At 54.6% G+C, this 22,590-nt stretch overlaps 2 protein-coding genes across 4 annotated transcripts in view; one reads left to right on the forward strand and one right to left on the reverse strand.

Moving 5' to 3' along the window:
• Positions 1–3: 3 nt before the first annotated feature.
• LOC102923817 (alpha-1-acid glycoprotein-like) lies at positions 4–3,562 on the forward strand. The gene is made up of 6 exons (XM_006979555.4): positions 4–173; positions 544–686; positions 901–971; positions 1,643–1,750; positions 1,880–1,983; positions 3,376–3,562. The coding sequence occupies exons 1-6, from the start codon at positions 60–62 to the stop codon at positions 3,436–3,438; spliced, it is 603 nt and encodes a 200-aa protein (XP_006979617.1). The 5' UTR covers positions 4–59; the 3' UTR covers positions 3,439–3,562.
• Positions 3,563–4,857: 1,295 nt separating this feature from the next.
• Akna (AT-hook transcription factor) overlaps positions 4,858–22,590 on the reverse strand; it is a 47,474-nt gene continuing 29,741 nt past the window's right edge. For all 3 annotated transcript variants that reach the window (XM_042271282.2, XM_015998218.3, XM_006979556.4), the window contains exons 8-22: positions 20,759–20,886; positions 20,153–20,348; positions 18,584–18,747; positions 18,281–18,478; positions 17,451–17,670; positions 16,638–16,744; positions 15,709–15,920; positions 14,808–14,970; positions 11,659–11,832; positions 11,293–11,408; positions 10,575–10,721; positions 9,473–9,568; positions 8,536–8,652; positions 8,230–8,410; positions 4,858–5,935 (exon numbers count right to left, since the gene is read on the reverse strand). In XM_042271282.2, coding sequence (XP_042127216.1) covers positions 5,695–5,935; positions 8,230–8,410; positions 8,536–8,652; positions 9,473–9,568; positions 10,575–10,721; positions 11,293–11,408; positions 11,659–11,832; positions 14,808–14,970; positions 15,709–15,920; positions 16,638–16,744; positions 17,451–17,670; positions 18,281–18,478; positions 18,584–18,747; positions 20,153–20,348; positions 20,759–20,886 — 2,460 coding nt within the window. In that variant the 3' untranslated portion in view covers positions 4,858–5,694. The remainder of the gene's footprint in view (positions 5,936–8,229; positions 8,411–8,535; positions 8,653–9,472; positions 9,569–10,574; positions 10,722–11,292; positions 11,409–11,658; positions 11,833–14,807; positions 14,971–15,708; positions 15,921–16,637; positions 16,745–17,450; positions 17,671–18,280; positions 18,479–18,583; positions 18,748–20,152; positions 20,349–20,758; positions 20,887–22,590) is intronic.

Here is a 22,590-nt window from a genome sequence, read left to right on the forward strand (position 1 = left end):
GCACCCTCCAGCCACCAGTTAGCTCCTCCTGGCTCTGGTGCCTCTGAGTGTCCGTCCGCATGGCGCTGCGCAGGGTTCTTGTCATTTTGAGCCTCCTGCCTCTGCTGGAGGCCCAGAATCCAGAACATGCCAACATCACAGGCATACCTATTACCAATGACACTCTGAGCTGGGTGAGTGCCTGCCCGGGGCCTGGCTCTGAGCACTGTAGATGGCAGCCTTTCCTCGGGGCTTTTCCTTCCCTGTCTGTGTTAATCTCTGGGCTCCTGGTGCTGCCCTTGCCTCTCCTGAGGGAAATTCTAATCAGCCTGGGACTCTGGTGGCATGCCTCTGCCTCCAAACTCAGAAGCATCCCTCCTGAGGTCTCTAGAAAGGGACAGAGCAGTGGATGGCTGATTTTTGAATTGTCTATGTGATCCCCACCTGGGGCTTCAGTTCCCCCATGTGTGGCTCAGAAGCCATCTCTTGCCGGCCACTCATCAGTGCTGACTGCCAAGGTCCACACTCCAAGGACTGCTCACTTGTGTGCCTTCATCTTCCCAGCTCTCTGGCAAATGGTTTTACATCGGCTCGGCTTTACACAACCTTGTGTTCAAGCAGGCAGCTCAAAAGATACAGGCGGAATATTTCTACTTTACCCCCAACGTGACGGACGACACTATACTGCTCCAAGAATACCAGACCATGTGAGTCCTTGCAGCAGCCACCCCACCCCAGCCCTGGCCTCCATTCCTGGATGCCTGGAGACCTGAGCAAACTCTGCCTCTGCTTGGCCTCCCCTCCTCCCACCTTCAGGAATGGGGACAGCTAACTGTCTTCTCTACCTGCCTCTTGGCCTCCATGCTAGTCACATCTCCTGATGACCTCTCACTTTGTTGTCCACCTTCCCTTTGCCCGTAGGGAGGACCGATGTGTCTATAACGTCAGCAAGCTGGGAGTCCAGAGAGAGAATGGGACCATCTCCAAATTGGGTGAGGGCCAGCACTTATGGGACGGATCTGTCTGTGAAGGGGGCTAGCCAGCTTAGAGGTGAGGGCGTGCCAAGGCCCTGGATCCTGTGGTCACAGAGAGCACTGGCTGACCAACAAAAGCTCCGAGCTCTTGCCCTGTGCTGGGCGGGCACTGTTGGAACTCAGTGCTTTCGATATCGCAAGGATCAGAGAAGGAAACAGCACAGGGTGGTTAAGTCGCTCTTTGTAATTAGAAGCAGATTCACACTAGAATCTAGCTCCAGACCAGCCTCTCTTTTAACCATCCTTTCCCATGCTCTGTGAGCTCAGAGTGGGAACCCGTGGGGTGGGCCGCCACGACTTCACCCATGTTCCCCGTGTCACAGGTGACAACACATAGGAAGGCCACACAAATGCTGATGGGCCCGATCAGACACTGCTTAGCAACCCTGAGGCTTTTAATCCTTGTGTCCCTTCATCCGTGACATGGGGACAGATAGCCACCATCTTTCCAGGGGCCCCGCCATCCCTCATCTGTGAAGCACTCAGCAGAGGGCTGGCACACTGCAGAGGCTGAGCACAGGGCAGCTCTCAGGAGTCCCGGGCCTTTGCCCCTAACTCTTCGCTCCCTCACCTCGGCAATGGGGTGCGTGGCCCCATTCCAGTGACTCACGGAACCTTCCCTCCTGCAGACGGAGCAGTAGAATTCTTGGCCCACCTGAAAGTGTTCAAGAGACATGGGGGCTTCCTGCTTGCCTTTGCCCCGCAGGACGAAAAGAACCGGGGACTGTCCTTGTACGGTAGGCGCCTCGCAGCCCTGATCCCCAACTCCAAGGACTTTGCCCTTGGTTCCCCACCCGCACCCCACATCCCTGCCGGGCCTCCCATCTGCTGACCCCTTACTCAGCACCCCCTGTTCTCTCTTGCAGCTAATAAGCCAGATGTTTCCCCGGAGCTTCTTGAGGAATTCCAGAAAGCTGTCAAAAGTCTGGGCATGAAGGAGTCAGAAATCATATATACTGACTGGAAAAAGGTAAACAGAGAGGCTGGATGATGTCACCCTCTTGAGTGACCCTAGAGGCTCAGAGAGGGTAAGCTGCTGGTTAAGGTAGCCCAGTGAGGCAGGTGTCTTGCTGTTAAGAACTCCGCCTGCTGTGGCCGCTGAGATTCCCAGAGACCAGAGGTAGGCAACGAGACTGGGGGTGGGTGGGGTTAGGTAGGAGACCCTGGAAAGACTGGGGAGGATAAGGGACAGGACCAGAAAGGGCAATGGAGGGGACGGCTGGTGCCAGGGTGCCAGGCTTTTCCCCGGCCTTCGTTTTCACTACCTATACGAAGTTGTGGTTGAAGTTTTCTGTGCCCTGCCAACTCCAGCAAGCCCGGTGACTTTGGTTATAAGGCAGGAATGATCCACACAGGGTCTTCTTGATGCTCCCTCTAAACCTGTGCTGAAGGAAAGTCTTCCTCAGCTTTGACTTTGTTCTAGCTGAGGTCACAGGGCCAGCCAATGAGCTTACACTCAGTTTGAGAGACACACAGTACTTTGTGACCCTACCTGAACCCTTCCTGCCAGCCCTGGGTTCCCAGGAAGAGGATGCCTGCAGACAGCCACTGCAATTGTTTCACAGCCTGCCTTCTCCACCTCACAACCAGGAGACCTCAAAAAGGTCACCCGGCCACCTGGGCCTCAGTCGTTTCAGCTACAGGACTGTGGGGTCTGTAGACTCAACCCGCACCCGTGGTCAGGAATGTTCAGAAAATGCCTGCTGTTTTGGGGGCTCCATGCTCCTGTTCAATGGAGTGAATAAGTTGAGGCTCAGAGACAGGAATGACTTGCCCTAGATACTCCAATGAAGCCGTGGTAGATCTCAGTTACAGCTGGTTGACACTATCCTGCCTTTTCTGGGCAACCATTGGGATTTTCATTCCCCTTTTAAAAATGTATTTATAGCCAGGTGGTGGTGGTGTACATCTTTAATCACAGCACTTGAGAGGCAGAGGCAGGAGGATATCTATGAGTTTGAGTCCAGCCTGGTCTACAGAGCAAGTTCCAGGACAGCCAAAGCTACACAGAGAAACCCTGTCTCAAAAACGAAAAAAAAAAATTATTGCTATTATGTGTGTGTGTGCAAGTGCATGTGCATGTGTACGTGATGTGTGTGCACTCACGTGCAAGCATACCATGTGTGTGAAGAGCATCAGAGGACAACTCTGTGGAGCACACCACCCTCATATGGGCTTTGGGGATTGAATTCAAGTTGTCCATCAGGCTTACCTATCTTGCCATATTATTTTTTCTTTTATATCTCACCCTGTAACCCAGGATACCCTGGAGCTTTCAGCAATCCTCCTGCTTCAGTCCCCCACAGTTGTGTGCCGCCACAGCCAGCTCACTCACTCTACTCTCTTCCCTGCTCTTCTCTAGGATATGTGCAGCCAGCAGCAGGAGCAGTCTGAGCAAGAGAAGAAGACAGAGGAGGGTTCCTAGCAAGGCCAGGCATGGTCTCAGCTCTCTGTACTCTGTGGGCTGTCCTCATGCCCACCACACCCACCCTGTGTACCTTGGTTCTTTCTCCACATCAATAAAGCTTTGTCAAAACAGTCAGTAACAATTTATTTGCTTCATTCATTCATTCATTCATTCATTCATTCATTCATTCATTCATTCATGGAGAGGCCTGCCATGAGTGGAGTCTCAGCTAAGTCCAACAAGCCCAACCCGGGGAAATCTGAGAAGGCTTCCTGGAAGGGGCATCTGAATCACGAGCTGAAAAATAAACCTGCTGCTGTTGTAAGTTCCAAATGCAAGCGGGCACCTTTGGAGGAGATGAGGCAGAAGACCCAAGCGTCAGTGAGTTGGGGTGGGGAATCCAGGTGTGTAATGCCCATCACAGGGGTCTTTACTTCACAAGTGCCATCCTAACCATGGAGGAGAGGTGAGTTGGGAGACAGGAGGGCCCATGTGGATGCTGCCATGGGCATGGTATAAAAGTCCAGGGCAAGATGGCGTGGTAGACTTGGGTGTAGGCCAGAGAGTCTGGATGTCCTCAGGAAGAGTCCTCAGGGTGCCCATATGGAGTCAGACGACGATGACAGCGTGAGATGGGACTGGTTGACAACTGACAACCTAGAGGCCAGCGGACAGCTGTTTCACAAGCAGTCCACTCAGTGGCCAACACAGGGTGTGAGAGAATCTGCACACTCAAATGGATTTGCACCTAGGCGGTGTACTATGTGTGTGTGTCTGTGAGAACGTTTCCAGAGATGACCACCCAGCCTGAACGTGGGCAGCAGCACTCCTTGGGGAGGGGTCCCCACTTAACAAAAAGAAGAAAACTAATTGGGCCCCGACATTCAACTCTCTCTGCTCAGGTCATTCCCCTGTCCTGACTGGATGCAGTGTGACCAGCTCCTGCAGCCTCCTGACACGACGGGCTGTGTCCCTCTCCATCCATGAGCCTTCCACCCTGCAGCTGCTTTTTCACAGAAATGGGAAATGCGGCTGATGCAGACAGCTCTGTGGAGCCCCACTCCGCCTGTCAGTACACCGGGGGGTGGGGTGGGGTGGGGGTGGTGGCGGGGGGGGGGGATGGGGACGGCCAAGCTGCCACACGCATACCCAGTGTCCAGCTGGGCACAGACAGAGGGTGCTATTCACTCTGGCCTGGGGCTTTGGAAGACACTCTCCTGCTGGGTGTCTCCCACCACCACAGCCTTGCTCGGCTGGCCTCTGTAGGCTAAGGCCAGGATGAAGGAAAGCTCAGAGACAGACGTCAGTAGAAGGACAGGCAGACTCTGGACTCATGCAGCAGGTACCCTGGGGGAGACCTTAGCTGGGCATCCACTTCCCTGCCCACACCCTCACCTTTAACAACCACGGGCTTCCGATACACACCACAGACACAAGGAGCTTTGGGAATTTGTCCCTTTCTTAAGATCATTATTCATTTTCCTTCATTGGCTTTTATAACGAAAATAGATTTTTAAATGTCTAAAATATATAAACAATCTGTGATAAACACACATTCCAAAAATGCTGAGATCACTCTGCTATGGGACGGGGGGGAAGGGGTGTTGGCCTGGTTTGTCAGCCTCAGCCAGGGCCTGGCAGGTAGTTCTCTAGTGGATGCTACCAAAATCCAAAGGAATAGCGGGAAGGTTGAGGCTGGCGGGTCTTTCCTGGCCCTACATGGGCTGGCTCTATTCTGTGGGTTCAGGGAGAAAACTTTTGTAATCACAGGAGATCGGGGCACATGTCACCTGAGGCCTCCATCCCAAGATGTTCTCTGGGTCCCTAAGTCCTTCCCCTGTCCACAGGCTAGGAACAAACTCCCTAGCCAGGTTCCCCTGCCTCAGCGTGGCTATTACAGGCAGTGACAGGGATGCTGCAGCGACCTTAGGCTGACCTTGTCCTTGCTGGCCTTCTGAGAAGGATCCAAGCTCAAGTTAGCTCCCCAGTGTAAAGACGTTCTGTCCAGTGAGATCCATATTAGCTGCAGGTGGACATGGGCAGAAGGGGATGACAAGGAAAATCTCAGAGGCTCTGACTGGACAGAGGTAGCCATGACCACCGCACCTGGTAGACAGAGCTGGTCCCCTGGATGTTCATCCACTACTGACCAGGCCAAAGTCTCTCCATTTTAAACATGCTACATGGAGCAGGTAGGTGGCCCTCCTGAGGAGGGGGCATGACATCTTCCAGCCATCAATGGCTCCAGGAGACTGTTGCCTGGGGGACAGGGAGTCAGAAGAGACAGGAGCCTCTCAGGCTACGGGCGTGGCGCAGGTCGGCAGACAGGGAACGGCTCAGCTGGCGGGTGGTGAAGCGCACATTTTCAGCGGCCTGTGCAGCCTCGCTGAGTGCGGCCTGCAGCTCTCCTAGGTCATTCAGACCCAGGTGGACAGAGTGCCGGGTTCCCCGAGATCCCCGGGCAGGCTGCGGGGAGGCTGTCCGGGCTGAGGTAGGTGCTGGGGTTGCATAGTACCTGGGGGGAGAAGGAAGAGGGTGAGTAAGAGGCTATATGGGTTGGGAGCCCTGGCTGCACATCTACCCTGCTCCCCGGTCTGTTTCCTCCCCTGTGCAAGGCCTGTGTGGAGAGATGAGCTTGGAGGGACGAAGGAGAGTGAATGTGCCAGAGCCTGTCCAGGAGCAGGTGCAAGGCAGGATTAGTTCACACCATCCTCTCGCTTAGCAGTCACTTACAGACCACCCCACCCTGTGCTGCCTGTGTGCACCCTGGGGCTGTCACGGAATTCTACCAGCACCAGCAAGTGGCAGGTACTCATGGCGAACGTTAAGCTGAATGACTGACTGGCTTGCTTCCCGGAGGTAGCAGAGCAGCTCACACTCTCCCCTTTAGGGGGAATCTGGGCTCACTATGGCTCCCATACTTGGTGCTCATAGGAGGGCCAGCTTGGCCTGAGAGTTCCAAGCTTTCCAGGGCAGAAGCAAAGGCACTTGGACTATAGAATCTTTGCTGCAGGGCTGCATACGGCCAGCAGGTGGCAGCAGAGCACCGTCACAGTTTCTTGTTCAACCACGGAGCATACTCGGTCTTGTTGTCTGGCCAGGGAGGACCCTGAGGCGTGGTTTGCTCTAACTATATAACTCTAAGGCTACTGGCCACCCTGGCTTCCCATACATTCCTTCATGTGGTCATCTTTATCATCCCAGAAGAAGAAACAGGCACAGTGGTGTACCCAAAGTCATTCTCCAATGGCTGGCCACTTAATCCTCCCTTCCTTATGGTCACCACAACCTGGTGAGCTCTTCCCTGGGCCCAGACTGTGAAGATTTGCCTTGAGAACAATAGAGAACCCCGAGGCTCCCAGAAGGCTGCTAAATGCCACCAAACCTCTCCTGCCCAGGGACAGGAATCCATACCATGGGAGTCAGGGGCTGGACACGAAGCAAGGCTGCCCCTAAGGGCCCACCTAGACTCAACCAAGAAGGCAGAAGAAACTGTACCTCAGGCCTGGCCCCTCACAGAGACCCAGTGCCTGCTGGTGCCTTCAACGTCTGCATCCGCTGTAGAGGCAGCCACCGCCCCATCACCCACAGAGGCAGACTGTCTATTGGTAATACTGCATCCCACCTGACTCCCTTCGCAGTGGAGGAGAGATGGCCAAGGTATCATTAAGTCAGTCATGACACTTCCCGGAATCACAGAAAAGACCCCACAAACATCTCAGTGGGGTCTTGACACGTCTCACTGGATCCTCACACAGCAGCGCCTGGCAGAGCCACTTCCCCATTGAACAGATGGAGAAACCGAGGCTTACAGAAACAGTCCCCTGCCTCGGCCACAGCAGTGATGAGAGGAGAGGGTGTTCCCCGTACAGTCATGTCTGACGTCACCTGGCCACGGCGCCCACTCTTTGCTTCTTGGTAGGTGGTGTTCAGTCTCAAACCCATCTAGTTGGTGGCCCCTGCACGCCACAGCCACGGAGACAGGGCAATATGGAGCAGCTGCCACGGCCAAGAGGAGCCCCCAAGTAAATGTAGGGGACCCTGGATGGTACCCCAGAAGAGAAAATGGCTTCAGACATAAATCAAGGATGCTAGAGGAGCCGGGCGGTGGTGGCGCACGCCTTTAATCCCAGCACTCGGGAGGCAGAGGCAGGCGGATCTCTGTGAGTTCGAGGCCAGCCTGGGCTACCAAGTGAGATCCAGGAAAGGCGCAAAGCTACACAAGAGAAACCCTGTCTCGGAAAACCAAAAAAAAAAAAAAAAAAGGATGCTAGAGGAAAACCGAGGGCTGTGATTAATACTAAAGCGTTGGAGTTGGCTCTCTAGGAGAAACATGTATGAACGGAGACATCAGAACAGGCTGTGGGGAAGTGTAGTGCGTGGGAGAACTGTGTAGTATCCACTCAATTCTCCTAAATCGAAAACCATCCCACCAATAAAAGTCAGTTGAAAAAAGGAAAGGAGAAAAAATTAGAAACTATTCTTACTACTGTTTAAAAAAAAGTCCTTATTACAGGCTTACTCACTAGGAGAGGGAGATGGCATGGATTCTAGGTCTCCAGGAAGCTGTAACTCCCAGAGACAGGGCCCTCTTGCCAGTCTGCTTTACCGATGGGTTCCCAGTACCCAGCAGCCTGCCCCCTAAGGGTTTGTTGAGTGACTACAAGAAATGTCAGGCATGCGCTCCATTTCCACCCGGGTAAATTACGGGAAGGCACTATCCATGGCTCACATCCCTCCGCCACGATATAAGACTGCTGAATTTGCAGGCGCTCAGGCAGGCTGGGGCAGCTGGAAGGGAACACTCACACAGTGGGTGGCGGGTAAGGCATGACAGGAGCCGAGGAGATGTAGGCCAAGGCTGGTGGAGCGGGGGATGCAGCAGCCAGGTACCAGAGTCCAGGGAGCGGTCGTACTGGTGAGCCCATCTGCTTGTTCTTCCGTTTGGGGCTGGGGGTGGAAGGTGCAGTTTTCCTTGGGGTGTTCTTCCCTGTAAGGGAAGGAAGGATGCACAGACATTGTGTGAGGATATGGGCGGATGCAGCCGAGCCCACGGCATTCCCAAGGTACGGCCAAGCCCATGGCTGCAGGAAGATGCTGAGCACTCATTCCTACCAGAGGGGGCTGAGTTGGGGCCATCTGCTTCTGCAGCGGACCTGACTGTTCCACACAGGGGACAGCGGAGGGCGTCAGCAGCTGACGGTCCCGGGGGCTCTCTAGAGATAGCACTGCCTGGAAGGGAAGAGAGAGAGGGCTGTGGAAAGGATGACCTGCAGAGGCCACCAGGCTATGTGCCCCAGAGGGCACCATGGGCAGCAACCAGGATGGCATAAGTAGGCACTGACCACATGCTAACCACTAAAGACCTTCATGATCGCTCCACAGCTGCTCTGCCCATCTCCCCTCAACAGTCGGGGAAACTGAGGCACCACGAGGCAGTACTTGGCCAAAGGAAGTGGCCATCTGATCTCATGCCCAGGCCCTCCAGATGACAAACCCATTTTGCCTTTGAGACAGTCTCGGTCCTTCCATGGGAGACCAAGCACAGTCACTAGGGAAACTGGGTCAGTGGAGGGTGAAGGGGACAGTCTGCAGCAGGGATCACGGTGCTCACGAGATACAGATCCTCAGTGTCACCCCTGGCTGAGCATCAGACTTCTCCGCTTGCTCTCCAGCCCAAGATTGGCCAGCACACCCTCTGGGAACCTCCCATGCTCGGTCTGGTCAGGTACCCCAGGTCTGTGTTTTTCCTGGCCATTCTGTTTTATTGCTGGTTCCTTAGGGACAATATTGGTAGGTGCTGAGTGAGCGTGAATGAGTGAATGGGTGAATAGTAAGGTCTGTCAAGATAGTGATCCACGGTGGCGAGGGGCCAGTACTCTAAATACCTGAGTTCAAATACTGGCGCTATCACTTCTAAGCTGTGTGCCCTTGAGCAAGTTACTTAATGTCTCTGAGCCTCTCCTCTCATAAAATGGTTCACTCTCAGCCCTAATAAAAATTCCCAGTGGTGAGAGGCTCAGCCTCCACCGCCCAGAACGCTGCCTCTTACCTGTGTCCCGGGTCCTACTGGGCTGGCAGTGGGGACAGGAGGCTGTGCCACTGTCCTTCAGGACAGCCTTGGGGGACAGGATGTGGTACTCCTGACCTGGGGAAGAACCCGGAATGATCAGTGTCAACAGCCGTGTGGACACTGGTTTAATCGTCTCTTTCCTCTTCCAGCGGTTTTATCAGTCGTCCGCTGCCTAGCTCCTGTGTACAGGCGAAGCACACACCGCTGACGGACCCACTGTCCATGTGTGTGCACATATGCACAGACCACAGATGCCTGCTTACTACTGCCCAATCCAGGCTCCTTGTGGCATCTCTGCTTCTAGAAGTGGCTGCCAGTTCTGGCCCTGCGGGAGTGATTAGCACACCCAGCAGAGGCAGGACGTGGAAGCTGATGGGGCAGAAATGTCATGAGTTAGGAGTCGGGGTCATCCCTTCCTCGCCTCGGGCTCAGTTGAGGGGTCAGCAGTGTCTCTTCCTGGGCTCTAAATGGCTGGGCAGGGGGACATCATAGGACTGATTTCTGTGGCAAGGACAGACCAGGACTGCACTGGACAGCCATTGAAAAGCCCTTTGAGGCCACTAGAAAACTGGCTGGTCCCAGCATGGTCTCAAGCTCCTGAAATCGCACTGGATAGACGCGAGAACGTGTTCCCAGTTCTCAGCCAGTTTGGGCTACTGAATAAACACCAAGGGCTGGGGGAAGGCTCGGCAGATAAAGTGCTTACAACACAAATGTGAAGACCAGAGTCTGGGTCCTCCCCACTGACATGAAATTGGCGTGGGTGCAGCGGCCCGCCAGTAACTCCAGCTCTCGGGAGGCAGAGGGGGTGGGGGGAGTCCCAGGGCAAGCTGGCCATCTGGACTAGCTGAACGGGTGAGACTGGGCCTCAGTGAGAGATCCTGCCTCAGCAAATAGAGTGGACAGAGACGGGGGAAGACAGCAGACCACGGCCTCTGGGTTCCACACATACGAGGACACACATGCACACGCAGTCGGGCACACAGGTGCTCATACACACAAACATGTTTACAAGTGCATATGGACAAGCTAAACATAACCCCAGGGCTGAGAATGGGGCTCAAGTGTGTGCGAGGCTCACCTGTGTATTGGCCCCGGAAGGAGACTCTTTCCCTCTGCCTCATGCGGCCTGCGGATCTTGTCCCCTCCCGTGCGGCCTGGGGATGCTCTTCCAAGGTCCTGCTCTTCCCAGACAACAGCCGAGGAGAAAGCGATTCGGATTCTGAACCTGGGGTGGAAAGGGAGCCTCAGAAGGGGCAGGTGCTTGAGGAGTGAGCACAGTACAAGGGCAGGTCAGAGCGATGCTCGGGTTTGGGTCTTGGGTCTTCCCAGGGGACCAAGGGTCCACAGCTCCAGAATCCCAGCCTGGAGCGTGGCGGCTGTCATACCCCTGTGCAGCAACCCTAGGAGGTGGGTGCTCTGATTTCTATACGGTCTGCTGTCACTTTATCTGCTCAGAGCAGGTGACAAACAGGCCAGGGACAGGAACTGGGCTTGAACCCCAGTTCAAACTCCACAACCTATCTCTGTCAGGGAGGTCCCTGAACTCTGGCGTTAATGTCCTCAGCAGAGCACACATCCACTCGCAATGGAGGCTGGTGACCCTCAGCCCCCTCCCTCACGGTTGCCGCATCGTCTGAGGGGCCAGGACTAAAGATGTGCTTTGTCTCAGAGCACAGCCCCAGCCCCAGCCACACATCCAGATGCCCTTCTCCAGGCTCATTTGAGTTCCCCGACCACAGAGCCTCTGTGCTGACTGGGGACCCTCAGAAACCAGTCACAAGTCTCTGGCCACTTACTTAGGAACAGTCTGGGTACATCCCGAGGCACAGAGGAGGACCTGGCTCGCCGTCTTCCTCTTGGCCCAGCTGGCTCTGTACCATTAGGCTCCCCAGACAACCTCTCTGTGGATTTACTAGCAACATGGAAGAGAGAGATGACGTCACTGGATGAGGTTTTGGAGGCAGCCTCCACAGATGACCGTGGCATGTGTGCATCCCTTCCATAAATTAATGTGTGTGGGGGAGGGCAAGCATAAGAACGGACCAATGACCATGTTGTGAGGAGAGGGGAGAGTGCAGTGTCTAAGTCCACGTGCCCAGAGAGGGCCAGAGGCTGGCTAACTCCATAGGGAACAGAGGTAGGAGTTGGGGGCCGTCTTCTACCTGCCATAGTGGGAGGCCCAGGAGGGTGAGGAATCCGTCGGCCTGTCCTGGGTCCGTGTGGAGTGGTCGAGTTGGGCTGCAGGCGTTGGGCTGCCTGGGTGTGGCCGGTGCAGGCTGTCCTCCAGCTGTAGGCGGAGCCGCGACACCTCTGCCTGGAGATCTCTGATGGCCTGGCTGGAATGGCGGGGAGAAAGAAACGGGAACATGGGGAACATGTGAGCACGTAACAGAGCTAAGGGGCCCCCAGTGCCGCCTGGAGGGGGCGGCTCTTGTCTTTGTGGCCACGAGCTCAGACGGTGCAGCCCAGTGATTCTGGAAAGTCCCTCGCCACACACCTTGACACTTCTCTGAGTTCGTGGCCCACAAGCAAATCCGGGTAACCCACCCGTGAGGATGACCCTCCTAACACGCAGCCTCGGCTTCTCAAGACAGAGACTAGGTACAGAATAGAAACCCCTGGCACTGGCTTGGTGGCACACCCTTGCAATCCCAGCACTCAAGAAGCCGAGGCAGGGGGATTACCATGAGTTCGAGGCTAGCCTGGGTTACATAGCAAGACCCTAGCACACAAACAGACATCTGCAGACTTTCCATCCTGTCCTGCTGGGTCAGGGCTGCCCTATCCTCTCAGAAGCTGTAACTGTCTGAGCAGAGCTCTCTGCTGCTTTTCCTGCAGATAATCCTACTGACCATGGCTGCTGCCGGCAGAAGACACTCCGTGCATTTGCCTCCCCAGCTCTGACCCAGCAGCAGGAAGGATGAGCATCCCATCTCATAATCCCAGACCCGTCAGATGCTGGGGAACATTCCTGGACTCGGGCTTCCGAGTGGGAAGGGGATTCCATGTGCTTCTGGTGCTGTGAAGTGAGCAGGCTGGAAGATGGCGTCTGCAAGGCTGCCTTCTGGACCCCCCTGTGAGACGTCTAGACCCAGCCCAACCTCCTGTCCAAAGACACGGCACTACTTAAGGGAATAATGTTGCCTATTCTGGCTTTGCTAGGCTCCCAGCTTGCTGAGCTCTCAGGGTCCTGTGGCCTCGCCAGCACTCCTGGGGACAAGCTAACTGATACCCCGACACAGACCCCATGCACGGAGCACCACTAGAGACTGGGCTTGACGTGGTCATCTTCCAGGCTGAGGCGGGCTCTGCAGCCACACTATGTGTGACACCCAGGCTGGGGACTCTCCTCAGGATCCCTGGACTCTTGGGTGAGCGTCTCCTGGTGCCACCTGCAGACATGATCTCTGTGGTGACTGCACAGGCAGGCTTGGGGACCTCCCTCTGGCCATGTCCAACCAAGCTGTGTGTGTACCAAGCGTGGGTCTCCTAGGTGATCCCCAGGGAGATGCCTGCTGGGGTTTCCAAGGCAAAGCCCAGGGGCCACGGTGGCTGCAGGAGGGTGAGCGCTCCCAGCAACTGGTTAAACCTGGGACACAGAGCTTGGCTGCCTAGTCTGGGACCTGGAACACAGCCTTGGGTGTCACCTGTCCTCTGGCTGGATCTGTCAGGCTCTTGGGCTTCCTGACATAACACTTCGGTTGCCGGAGGTTCACGGGGGACGGTCGTTCATCTTTCTCTGCAGATTCACTCTGACCCCGCCCCTAGACCAGCAGCCAGCCAAACAGCCAGCAGACTCCTCCAGGTGCTCCTTCACCACGTGCCCCTGAGCCTTAGAGACCACCAATCCCCACTGCGTGCCAGCCCAGCAGCATGCCGCCAGCGGCTCCCCTTAAAAATGCCCCTTCTTTCCCCAGTCCAGAGTCACCTCCCCCCCCCAACTGAGTCACCCTTCTTGGCCTCCGCCCCTTGACCTCTGTGCTGACCCCAGCAGCAGTCAGGGAACTTCTAAAGCACAACAGTGACATGCCACTTTGCCACTTAAAGCTTCTCATTGTCTTCAGGACCAACTTTCATATCGCTGCCCAGCAGTCACCCATGCATTCTGTAAGCTAGTCACTGGGCAAACTGCCACCTGCCACGCTGAAGGCCCTGCAGGGTCTAGGCCACACGGTCTACCCGAGCTGCTTCTGTATTTATTGCTCGTGACACACAGAGCATCTCCTCTCTAGTCACGGCTATCTACTATGGTTCTTGAGAGGAGACATGCACCCTCGCCTCCTGGCCTTTGCATGTGCTGTTTCCTCCGCTAGAGATGCTCTTCTTGGAGCCTCCTTTAGCTCACGGCCTCCTCCAGGCTCAACCTCTGCTCTCCCACAGTCCTTCAGATGCTACCACCCACAGACTGACGGCACTTGGGGAGCACCTGCAGGCTTCTTTGACTCTAAGACAGTGAGCTTTCCAGAGCTGGGAAGTGTCCAGTCCATTACTGTATCTCCAAGGCCTAGCAGCACATGAGTGAATCTCTCTCCTCTCTCTCTCTCTCTCTCTCTCTCTATCTATCTATCTATCTATCTATCTATCTATCTATCTATCTATCTACACACACACACACACTCATACACACACATGCACATGCACACACGCATGCATGCCCGCACACACACACTCAAACGCACGCATGCAGGCACACACAACTTCACTAAGGTCCAGGTAGACTGCAGGGGTAGGGAAATTCAGTTCATACCATGGCACAGAACACTAGCTGCTGGGCAGGACATTGCACAGGGCAACAAACATGACTATACTGGCCAGGACAGCCTAGCAAAGATCCCAGTGTGTCCCAAGAAGTAACAGAGGGTCTTCTATTCGATCAGGGAAGGATCTCAGCAGAAAACTGCCAAGAGAGGTGACAGATTCTTGTCATCTGGCCCAGGCTTATGTAGAACCCATAATCCTCCTGACTCTACCTCTCAGGTATTGGAATTACAAGGTGTGGCCCCCATGCCTCGATCCATCAATACTAATCTGCAATACAGATATTGCCCAGCAGGGCTAGTGGTGGAGGATGGTCTCAGAGTCAGAAAGGTGCACCAGACGATCGTTTCCCATTGGCTGGACAAGAGTCCTTGAAGTCAATGCTACTGAGGTCCCATGAATCAGCTCCAAGCTAGGAGGCAAGATCCAGGTCCACCTTCCCCAGCATAGGTACCTCGAATGTGCAAGCCAGGTAGGGGCCCTCCATGGCCTTCCGCCTCCCCCACTTCCCATGCTACAATGAGGTGGGATGGCGCAGACTGTGCCCACTTACTCGCGCTCTGTCCTGGTGAGGAGGAGGGTGGCGGCACTCTCTGTTGATCCATGGGGCACAGAGGCAGCCGTGGGGGCTGGGGCAGAGGCTGGGCTGTTTGCTCCACTGGGAAGGAGCTGTTTGGAAATCTGCTTCTGTCTCTTGCCCTCAGACCTGGGAACCCCTAGAGAGCAGAGAGAGGTCATCATGAGCAGCAGAGATGAGTCTGGGAGCTTCAGCTGAAGGGTGGGGTGATGGGAGAAGAAGAGGTGGGAGTGTGCGTGTGTGTGTGTGTGTGTGTGTGTGTGTGTGTGTGTGTGTGTGTGTGTGAGTGTGTGTGTGTGTGTGTGTGTGTGTGTGTGTGTGTGTGTGTGTGTGTGAGCAAGTGTGCACGAGAGCACATGCTGGTGTCCTTGGAGGCCAGAGGTGTCAGATTCCCCTGGGACTGGAGGTGTAGGCAGTTGAGAGAGTCTGGTGGATAGAACCCAGATCCTCTGCAAGAGCAGTAGGTGCTTTTAACCGCTTATCCATCTTCCCAGTCCCTGTTTGTTGTTTGGTTTGGTTTCTGAGGCAGGATCTCTCACTGCCCTGGGGCTGCCAATTTGGCTAGACTGGCTGGCCAGAGAGCCCCTGAAATCTACCTATCTTTGTCTCCCTAGCACTGGAATTACAAGTGGCACTCGCTCGCATTTTCACTTGGGTTCTTGGGGCTCAAACTCGGGTCTTCATGCCTGCGGGGGAGACAGGCCCTTTACCAACGGCTCCCTCTGTCCCGCTCCTCTGCCTGCCATCTTTCATTTTCTTGTGGTGAACCTCCATAGCATGTCCCAGCCTGAAGCCCAACACAAGGTTGTGTTTAACACTTCAATTCATACAGTTTGGCCACTCCCAGGCTGCAGCCCACCCAGGTTCCCCCACTCACCCATCTCAACCGCTGGTGCCTGTTCCAGCGGGGAGCTGTGTGGCCCTCTCCGGAGAGAGCCGCTCAGGCTGGAGAGATGCCGCTGGGTTCGGCTTCTGGGTGGGCCAGCCTCGGTGGCTCTTCTGGGAACCACAGAACCCCTGGCCTTGGGAGGGGAGGCTCCATCACCAGGCACAGAGGCAGTGAGGTGCTGGGCTGATGTCTTTAGAGTGCTGGAGGCCAGGGAGGAAGGGACACACTGAGATTAGACAGAGAGGCCTCAGGCCACGGTACCCAAGCTGCTCTCTGAGAAAGTGCGAACTCTCAGGCTTAGGACTGCCCATCTCCAGCATCCCAGTGTATCTGAGGACTGAGGACAACCTCATCTGGGGCATCCTTGTCCTCACATTTGATAACAGTGCACCTGACAGCTGTACAGGGAGGGAGCAAAGCTCAGTTCGTCATGCCAATTCTAGTCCCTTCTTCACGTGCACACTTACGTGGCCAAGTGATCCTCCAGGTGGCCAGCACCTGACCGTGGGGATCACCAGCCTCCATGGTGACTGCACACTCCCTGTTTCCTGCAGATCTTCACCCTCTGCTTTCCTGGAGTTCATTCTGGTCTCTTTGCACCTGTCACCCAGATACTCTTCCATCTACGACATCTGTCACCTCACTGCCCTCCCTGCAGCTCCCATCTACCCACTCCACTTACTCCTGCACTTGCCTAGTGAAAAACATCTCCCACCAGTTGCTAATGGACTGGGCGATATTCAGTAAGACACGCTAGTTCTCGAGGCCTCTCTTCCCCTCTGTCAGTATGACAGGAACAGGGACCATCAATGGGGTTGAAGTGACGGCGTGCAGACGCCAACACATGTGTCTGGGCCACCACGGTCACTTGGATTTTCAAGATGTCCCAGGCGTGTGGAAAGGGTGGGCTAGAATACCTGATATGGGAGAGCCGGTGCTCTGGGGTCTGGGTAAAAGGTGACACTATGCTGGTTTCTGAGCCCACGAAGCCACTGTCTGTCTCCGGTGACACCATCCAGGGCTCCTAGAACAGGCCATATCTCTTAAGTCTGAGGAAAATATTCCCATGCATTGGGAAACCCCTCCCCGACCCTGGCCTCACATTCCAGGGGCTCCAAGACCCCAGGGCTCTTTGATTCCACAGCCAGGCTAGTCTAAGACTCCCTGTCCCAAGAGGTCCCTGAGCAGGGCTTGCTGCCCTGAGGACTGGGCTCCGTCTGGGCTCTTGGGAGAGATGCTAGGGTATGCAAGGCATAGAGGGAGGAGAAGGAGAAAGCCTTAACCCAGGGTCTTTTGGTGCAGGCAGTTCATGGTACAGAGATGCCTAGGACAGCATACACCATGCACACACACACCGGGACATGAGTTTAAAGCAGGACACAGGGAACATGTGAATGATGTCAGTACCCCCCACCCCCGCCCCACACACACCCAGTGTTCTCAGGGTCTAGTGTAGAGACTGCTGAGTATATGACACAGTTAGGAACCAGGTCCCAGCTCTGACACACGGTGACACAGGCACAAGCCACAGCTCTGGAAGGAGGCTGACAGTAGAGGACAGGGCTGGAGGTGGCCTTGGGCCCAAATGCTGGCTGATGGGCAAGGCTCCAGCTGCAGGCATGGTGGCATGCCAGAGGAGGGACTCATGAAGAGGGCCAGGGTGGGCAAAGGCCAGGAAAAGAGCTCAGACACCGGGGCATCTTCTGAGCGTATCCCACAGGCACGCTCACCTCTGTGTGGGACCCGCCAGCCCGAAGCAGAGCTTTTCGAGGTAGGAGCTCTGCAGGGCCGCTCTCCTCCAGGCTGGTTAGACTGCTCTGATGGGATGCCATGGGTCTGGTGCGCCGCTGAGCCCCTTCAGCTGTATCCAGGCCAGGTGTGTACCTATCTCTGGCCATGGATGTCCGGAAGCCTGGTGGTTTCACGGATACCGCCTGTTCCTCATCTTCCCTAGCAGAGAAGGAGGTAAACAGCATTCCTGAGCCCCCCGTGTGAGCCAGGTGACTCAGACCTGGGGCTCAGCCCACCCGTCCGGGGGCAAGCTCTGGCATCAGACACACATCCCTGGGGATGCATCCTGGCTCTGTCACCTGGCTGTGTGACCTTGGGCATGGCGCTTTCCCTCTCTGAACCTCATACTCTTCATTGTAAGGCGGGAAGCCAACCAACCCCACCCAGCACGTGATAGCAGAAACACTGTGAATGACATGGCTAAAGCAGAGTTTCTCACAGCCCAAGGGCTCACATGCCCCCTTCCCCATGTTAACTATTTCCCCAGGCTTCCAGGGACTCAAAAAGTCAATGTTTACAAATGGAAGACCAAGATTTTGTGTTACTAATGGAAACTAACTTTAGAAATGATATAAGAAACATGAGGACAACCTCACAGGCTGGATACTTTTTGTTGTTTTGTTTTGTTTTCCTGAAATGAGACTTGAACTCGGGGCATGTTAGGCAAGTGCTCTACCACTGAGCTACATCCCTGACCCTTTTGCCTGTCCTGCCAATGACCACCCCTGTGTGGGACACTGGAGCTTGTGACAGAGGACCAGGGACTTACTGGATAGCAGCCCTATGGCTTTCCTCAGCCTGTGCTGGGCGCTGTCCTGGGGGTACCCTTGTGGCTTCTGCCGTCCCTGGAGCTGTGGCTGGACCGTCAACTTCCAAGGTACCATGGTGTTCCTGCTCCTCTTCCTCCTCCAGGTCCTCCTCATCTTCCACCCTCAAGGCTTCAGGGAAGGACTTCACGCTGAGGTATCTGGAGGAGGATGCCCAGAAGGGGTCACCTCTGCCCACGGGGACAAACAAGACCCAGTGTGGCTGGCCCAGTAGTGGACAGTGCCTCCGTCCTATGGATACTCACCGCTCCAGAAGGCCATGGAAGTCCTGCTCCACCTGAAGCTCCCTGTCCCTGAGTGGCGCTGGGAGCTCTCTTGGGCTTTCCTCTGCCTTGATGCTGCCCAGGTTCACCTCCTTGTTCATGGGGAGTCTGAAAGAGCTCCTTGGGGAGGTGGCGGTGGCGGCAGGCTGGGTCGAGGAAGTGGGGGATAGGGATTAATCATCATTCTGAGCACATGCCTCTGCATTTTCCTGCGACTTGCTGGAGAGTGGTTAGTAGTGAACTTGTTGGCCTGTCTCCTGCCATTCATTCATGTATGTGAGACACTGAAGACCACAGGGTCTTCATGGCTAGCTGCTGTGATCTGAGCTCCTGGCGCTTGCCACGTATACTGCAGACATGATTTCTCCTCAGGGCCCCAGCGCACACCTCACAGAGAAACTGAGGCTGGTGCGATGCATCAAAGTCATACAGAAGCCAGGGCAGACTGCCTGCCAGAGGCATCTGTCCTCACTTCTTCCCCTGTAGCCTGTCAGCACAGGAAATGCCATCTGTTGGGACGGGAAATGCCACCTGTCACCACAGGAAATGCCACCTGTCTGGGTTGTTCGGTCCGCGGGACAAGGCTCAGGGGGAGTCCCCAACGCTCGGGGCCAGCATTCTTAGTCCACTCATCTAATGCGCTGTGCCACCCTGCTCATCACCTGCAGGCAAATTCCCACAGGCCGGAATCAGGAGCTCAGGGACACAGGGCTGCCACCACTGCCACCTGTGTGATCACAGCTCAGCGGCCGAAGGGAGAGAGTGGTTGTCCCTTCACAGACCATGGTGCAGAGGGAGGGCCCTTTTGAAAGCACGTCCCACACAGAGGCTGTGTCTGGTGTCTTTGCTTTGTAAGCACCCACACCCCTTGTCCCTCACTCCAGGCTGGCGGCCTGGAAGCCAACCTGTCTGCCTTCTCTCTCACTGCCACCCAAGGTCGATCAAACGAACCTCGGAACCTTGTCCAGGTTCACATACTCATCTCTCCCTCTGCCCTGCCACTCCCAGCCTCTCTGGTTGACCCTGGGTACCTTCTGCCACCCCATGCTGAGAACAAGGAGATCTAATTCCAGGATGAGACATGAGCCATAGGCTCATCATCACGAGGCCCAGGCGGTGGGTCTCCAGCCACATGGCAGGCTGTAGCCCACTCACTCTCCACACGCAGGTCACGGTGCCTTCACCAGGATGCTTATCCTACTGACTGACTTGTCTCCTGCACTGAACAAGTCCTGCCTACCCTCAGATCTCACTTACACATTTCTTCTTCAGAGACGGAGCTCCTGTGGCCCGCTCCTGGTCAGCTATGGTTCCTCCCTTTACTTCCACAGAACCTGGACTTCTCTTTAGAGTGCTATCAAAATATAAATAACTCTATGAACAGTTCATGTATTCAGAAAACTCCACCTTCTGTTCTCACTGAATCCCCGCCATGTATCATGGGGTCTAGAGTATGGCACATGCTACCTAAATACATAGTGAAGAAATTAACATGGAATGAATAAAAGAAAGAAATGGGGACTGGCCCAGTGTGAAGGGGCAAAGCAGTACCTCATGGTTGGTGTGGGCAGCTGGCGAGGAGACTGGTTCTGAAGGTGTAGGCGGATGAGTTGGCTGGGCCAGGAAGGCTGAGGTGCTGGCCTGCAGATCTGGCCTGTACGATTCTGGCTCTCCTTGGGTCTGGTCCATATGGTCCTGCAGCTCTTCCAGGCGCTGCCCCAGGTGGTATATCTCTGTCTCTAGCTCCCTGGTGGAGGAAATATTAGCATGTCGACAGGTGTCAAATCAGAGACCCTAAGAATGTCCTCTCATGGTCCACATAGGCCATAAATAGATGACATCAAGAACTTCAATAGCAAGATGATAAAACCCCACTGGGAGCCATGAGGCCTCAGCTCCATACCCTACACTATCCCCATGCCGTGTGACTCTAAGTAATCCCAGTTTCTTCTGGCCTCAGTTTCCCCATTGTCTAGTGAGGTGCACTTCGGACATCTAGGGACTAGATTCTCAGCTCTAGTTACATGGTTCACTAGGACAGGGGCTTTCTCTGCTCCTGTGACCCAGTGATGTGTGTGAAATAAAATCTTCCTGGACACAGAGGAAGCCAGAGTCATGTCCCACCTGTCCTCCAGGGCCTGTCTCTCCAGAGCCTACCTGCAGAGATCGAGGGTCCTGGGACTCCCCTTGGAGGCATCGAGCTTTGGGTCCAGGTGACGTTCTCTGCAGGCCTGAAGGTATTCTGCCTCGAGGGCTATGTGGGCTGCTCTCAGCTGCTCCAAGCCCTGAAACACAAGGGCCATGATCTTTAAGTGTCTGGCCTTAGGGACTCCATGCTCACACAATGGACAGGTGTCTCCTGAGGGGGCTGTAGGGGACTCTCATGGGGCTTGAGAAACAGGCTGTGGCTGGGCACCTCTGGAGGCTTCTGCCCAGATGGAACTGTCTGCCATGAGACACTTGAAGTCTAGGAATCAGCCCAGAGGTCACTGGGTCTTCTTGGGAAGATTACAGGTCCCATGGTACCTGGTCAGATGCAGCATCCACTACACTGCCACTATGCCCCATAAGGCTCTAGTCCTCCAGAGGGCCTGGATCTTCGCTCCTGATTTGAAAACTGCGCCGTTCAGAAACTGTAAGTCACTCTCTTCCCCAGTTCTCACAGACAGTGAGGACAGATGGCATTATCATCCCACACTATACACAGAGGTGACTGTCACGGTGACTCTTAGATAGAGCATTCTACATTCATTCATCTCCACTCCAAGGGAATCTCAGCGAGAGAAAACGAGCCAGTGAAGCACAAAGACGTCATTTAAGTTGTTGAAATGCGTACAGTTAAGTGAACAAGTTGTACAGGCAAGACTTGAACGCAGGCCCCGAGCTCCTGGTCCTAACAACTCTGCCAGGCCCTCATAATAGTAAACACAAACATTGTCAGTCAGTATATGGCTGCTGGTCTCTGGCCTGTTTAGTCCCTTCCTCTATGAGCCTAGGAAGAGACTGAGGCCAAGGGGAACCCAGAATATAGTTTCCAGCCATGTCTGATCTCCTAGAAGCCCCCAGGTTCCCTTTTATATGAAGGAATGAGGATGGAGAGGAAGAAAATGATATTTTTAAATTGTCATTTGTGTCAGGAGAGATGGATCCACAGGGCTTATGCTAAGTGAAGACAGATAAGGAGAAAAGTCACACGCTCTCACTCGCATGTGGAAGCTAAAAACACTAGCATAGAAGAGGAGGCAACGGCCACTAGAGACTGGGAGAGGTCAGGAAGGGAAGGTGAAGGCTGGCCGTCACGTGCCACAGCAGTTAGGTGGGAGGAACAAACTGATGTTCTGTGTTTAACATTATTACATACTTTGGCGCTAGAAGAGGGCTGAGTGCGTTGGCACAGGCCTGTAATCTACTTGGGAGGTTGAGGCAGGAGGATGACGAGCTTAAAGCCAGCCTGGGTTTAAGTTTAAGAATCCAGTGAGATTCTGTCTTGCAACTGAAGAGCCAGGGCCAGTGAGATAGCCCAGTGAGTAAGGTACTTATCACTCAAGCCTGGTGACCCGGAACCAATTCCTGGAAGCCACGTCAAGGTGGAAAGAGATAACTGACTCCACAAAGCAGTCCTCTTACCTCTACACACACACACACACACACACACACACGCACGCACGCACGCACGCACTTGTGTGTGCATACATGCACGTTCTCCTCTCTCCCCCCTTTCACATATACATACACACACTAATAATAAATAAAAAAAGTTAAAGATGAGGAGAAGGCTGAGGATACAGCTCAGTGGTGGAATGTTTGCCTAGCATACATGAATGGAACCCTAGTTCGGACCCCAGAACTGTGGAAACAACAACAAAAAGAACTACAAAGGAGGAATTCAAAAATTTCTGATGTAGAGAAGTGACCAATAGTTGAGGAAATGGAACTAGAGTTTGTTACATACATTAATGATATCATTAAGCTGTATTCCATAAATAAGA

This window comes from Peromyscus maniculatus, chromosome 2, assembly GCF_049852395.1.
Source record: "Peromyscus maniculatus bairdii isolate BWxNUB_F1_BW_parent chromosome 2, HU_Pman_BW_mat_3.1, whole genome shotgun sequence".
Classification (NCBI taxonomy): Eukaryota; Metazoa; Chordata; class Mammalia; order Rodentia; family Cricetidae; genus Peromyscus; species Peromyscus maniculatus.

Coding starts and splice junctions, on each gene's coding strand:
- LOC102923817 (XM_006979555.4), top strand. CDS start 60: ATGGCGCTGCGCAGGGTTCTTGTCATTTTGAGCCTCCTGCCTCTGCTG. Junction 687..900: donor CTCCAAGAATACCAGACCAT/GTGAGTCCTTGC, acceptor CTTTGCCCGTAG/GGAGGACCGATGTGTCTATA. Junction 1,751..1,879: donor CCGGGGACTGTCCTTGTACG/GTAGGCGCCTCG, acceptor TCTCTCTTGCAG/CTAATAAGCCAGATGTTTCC.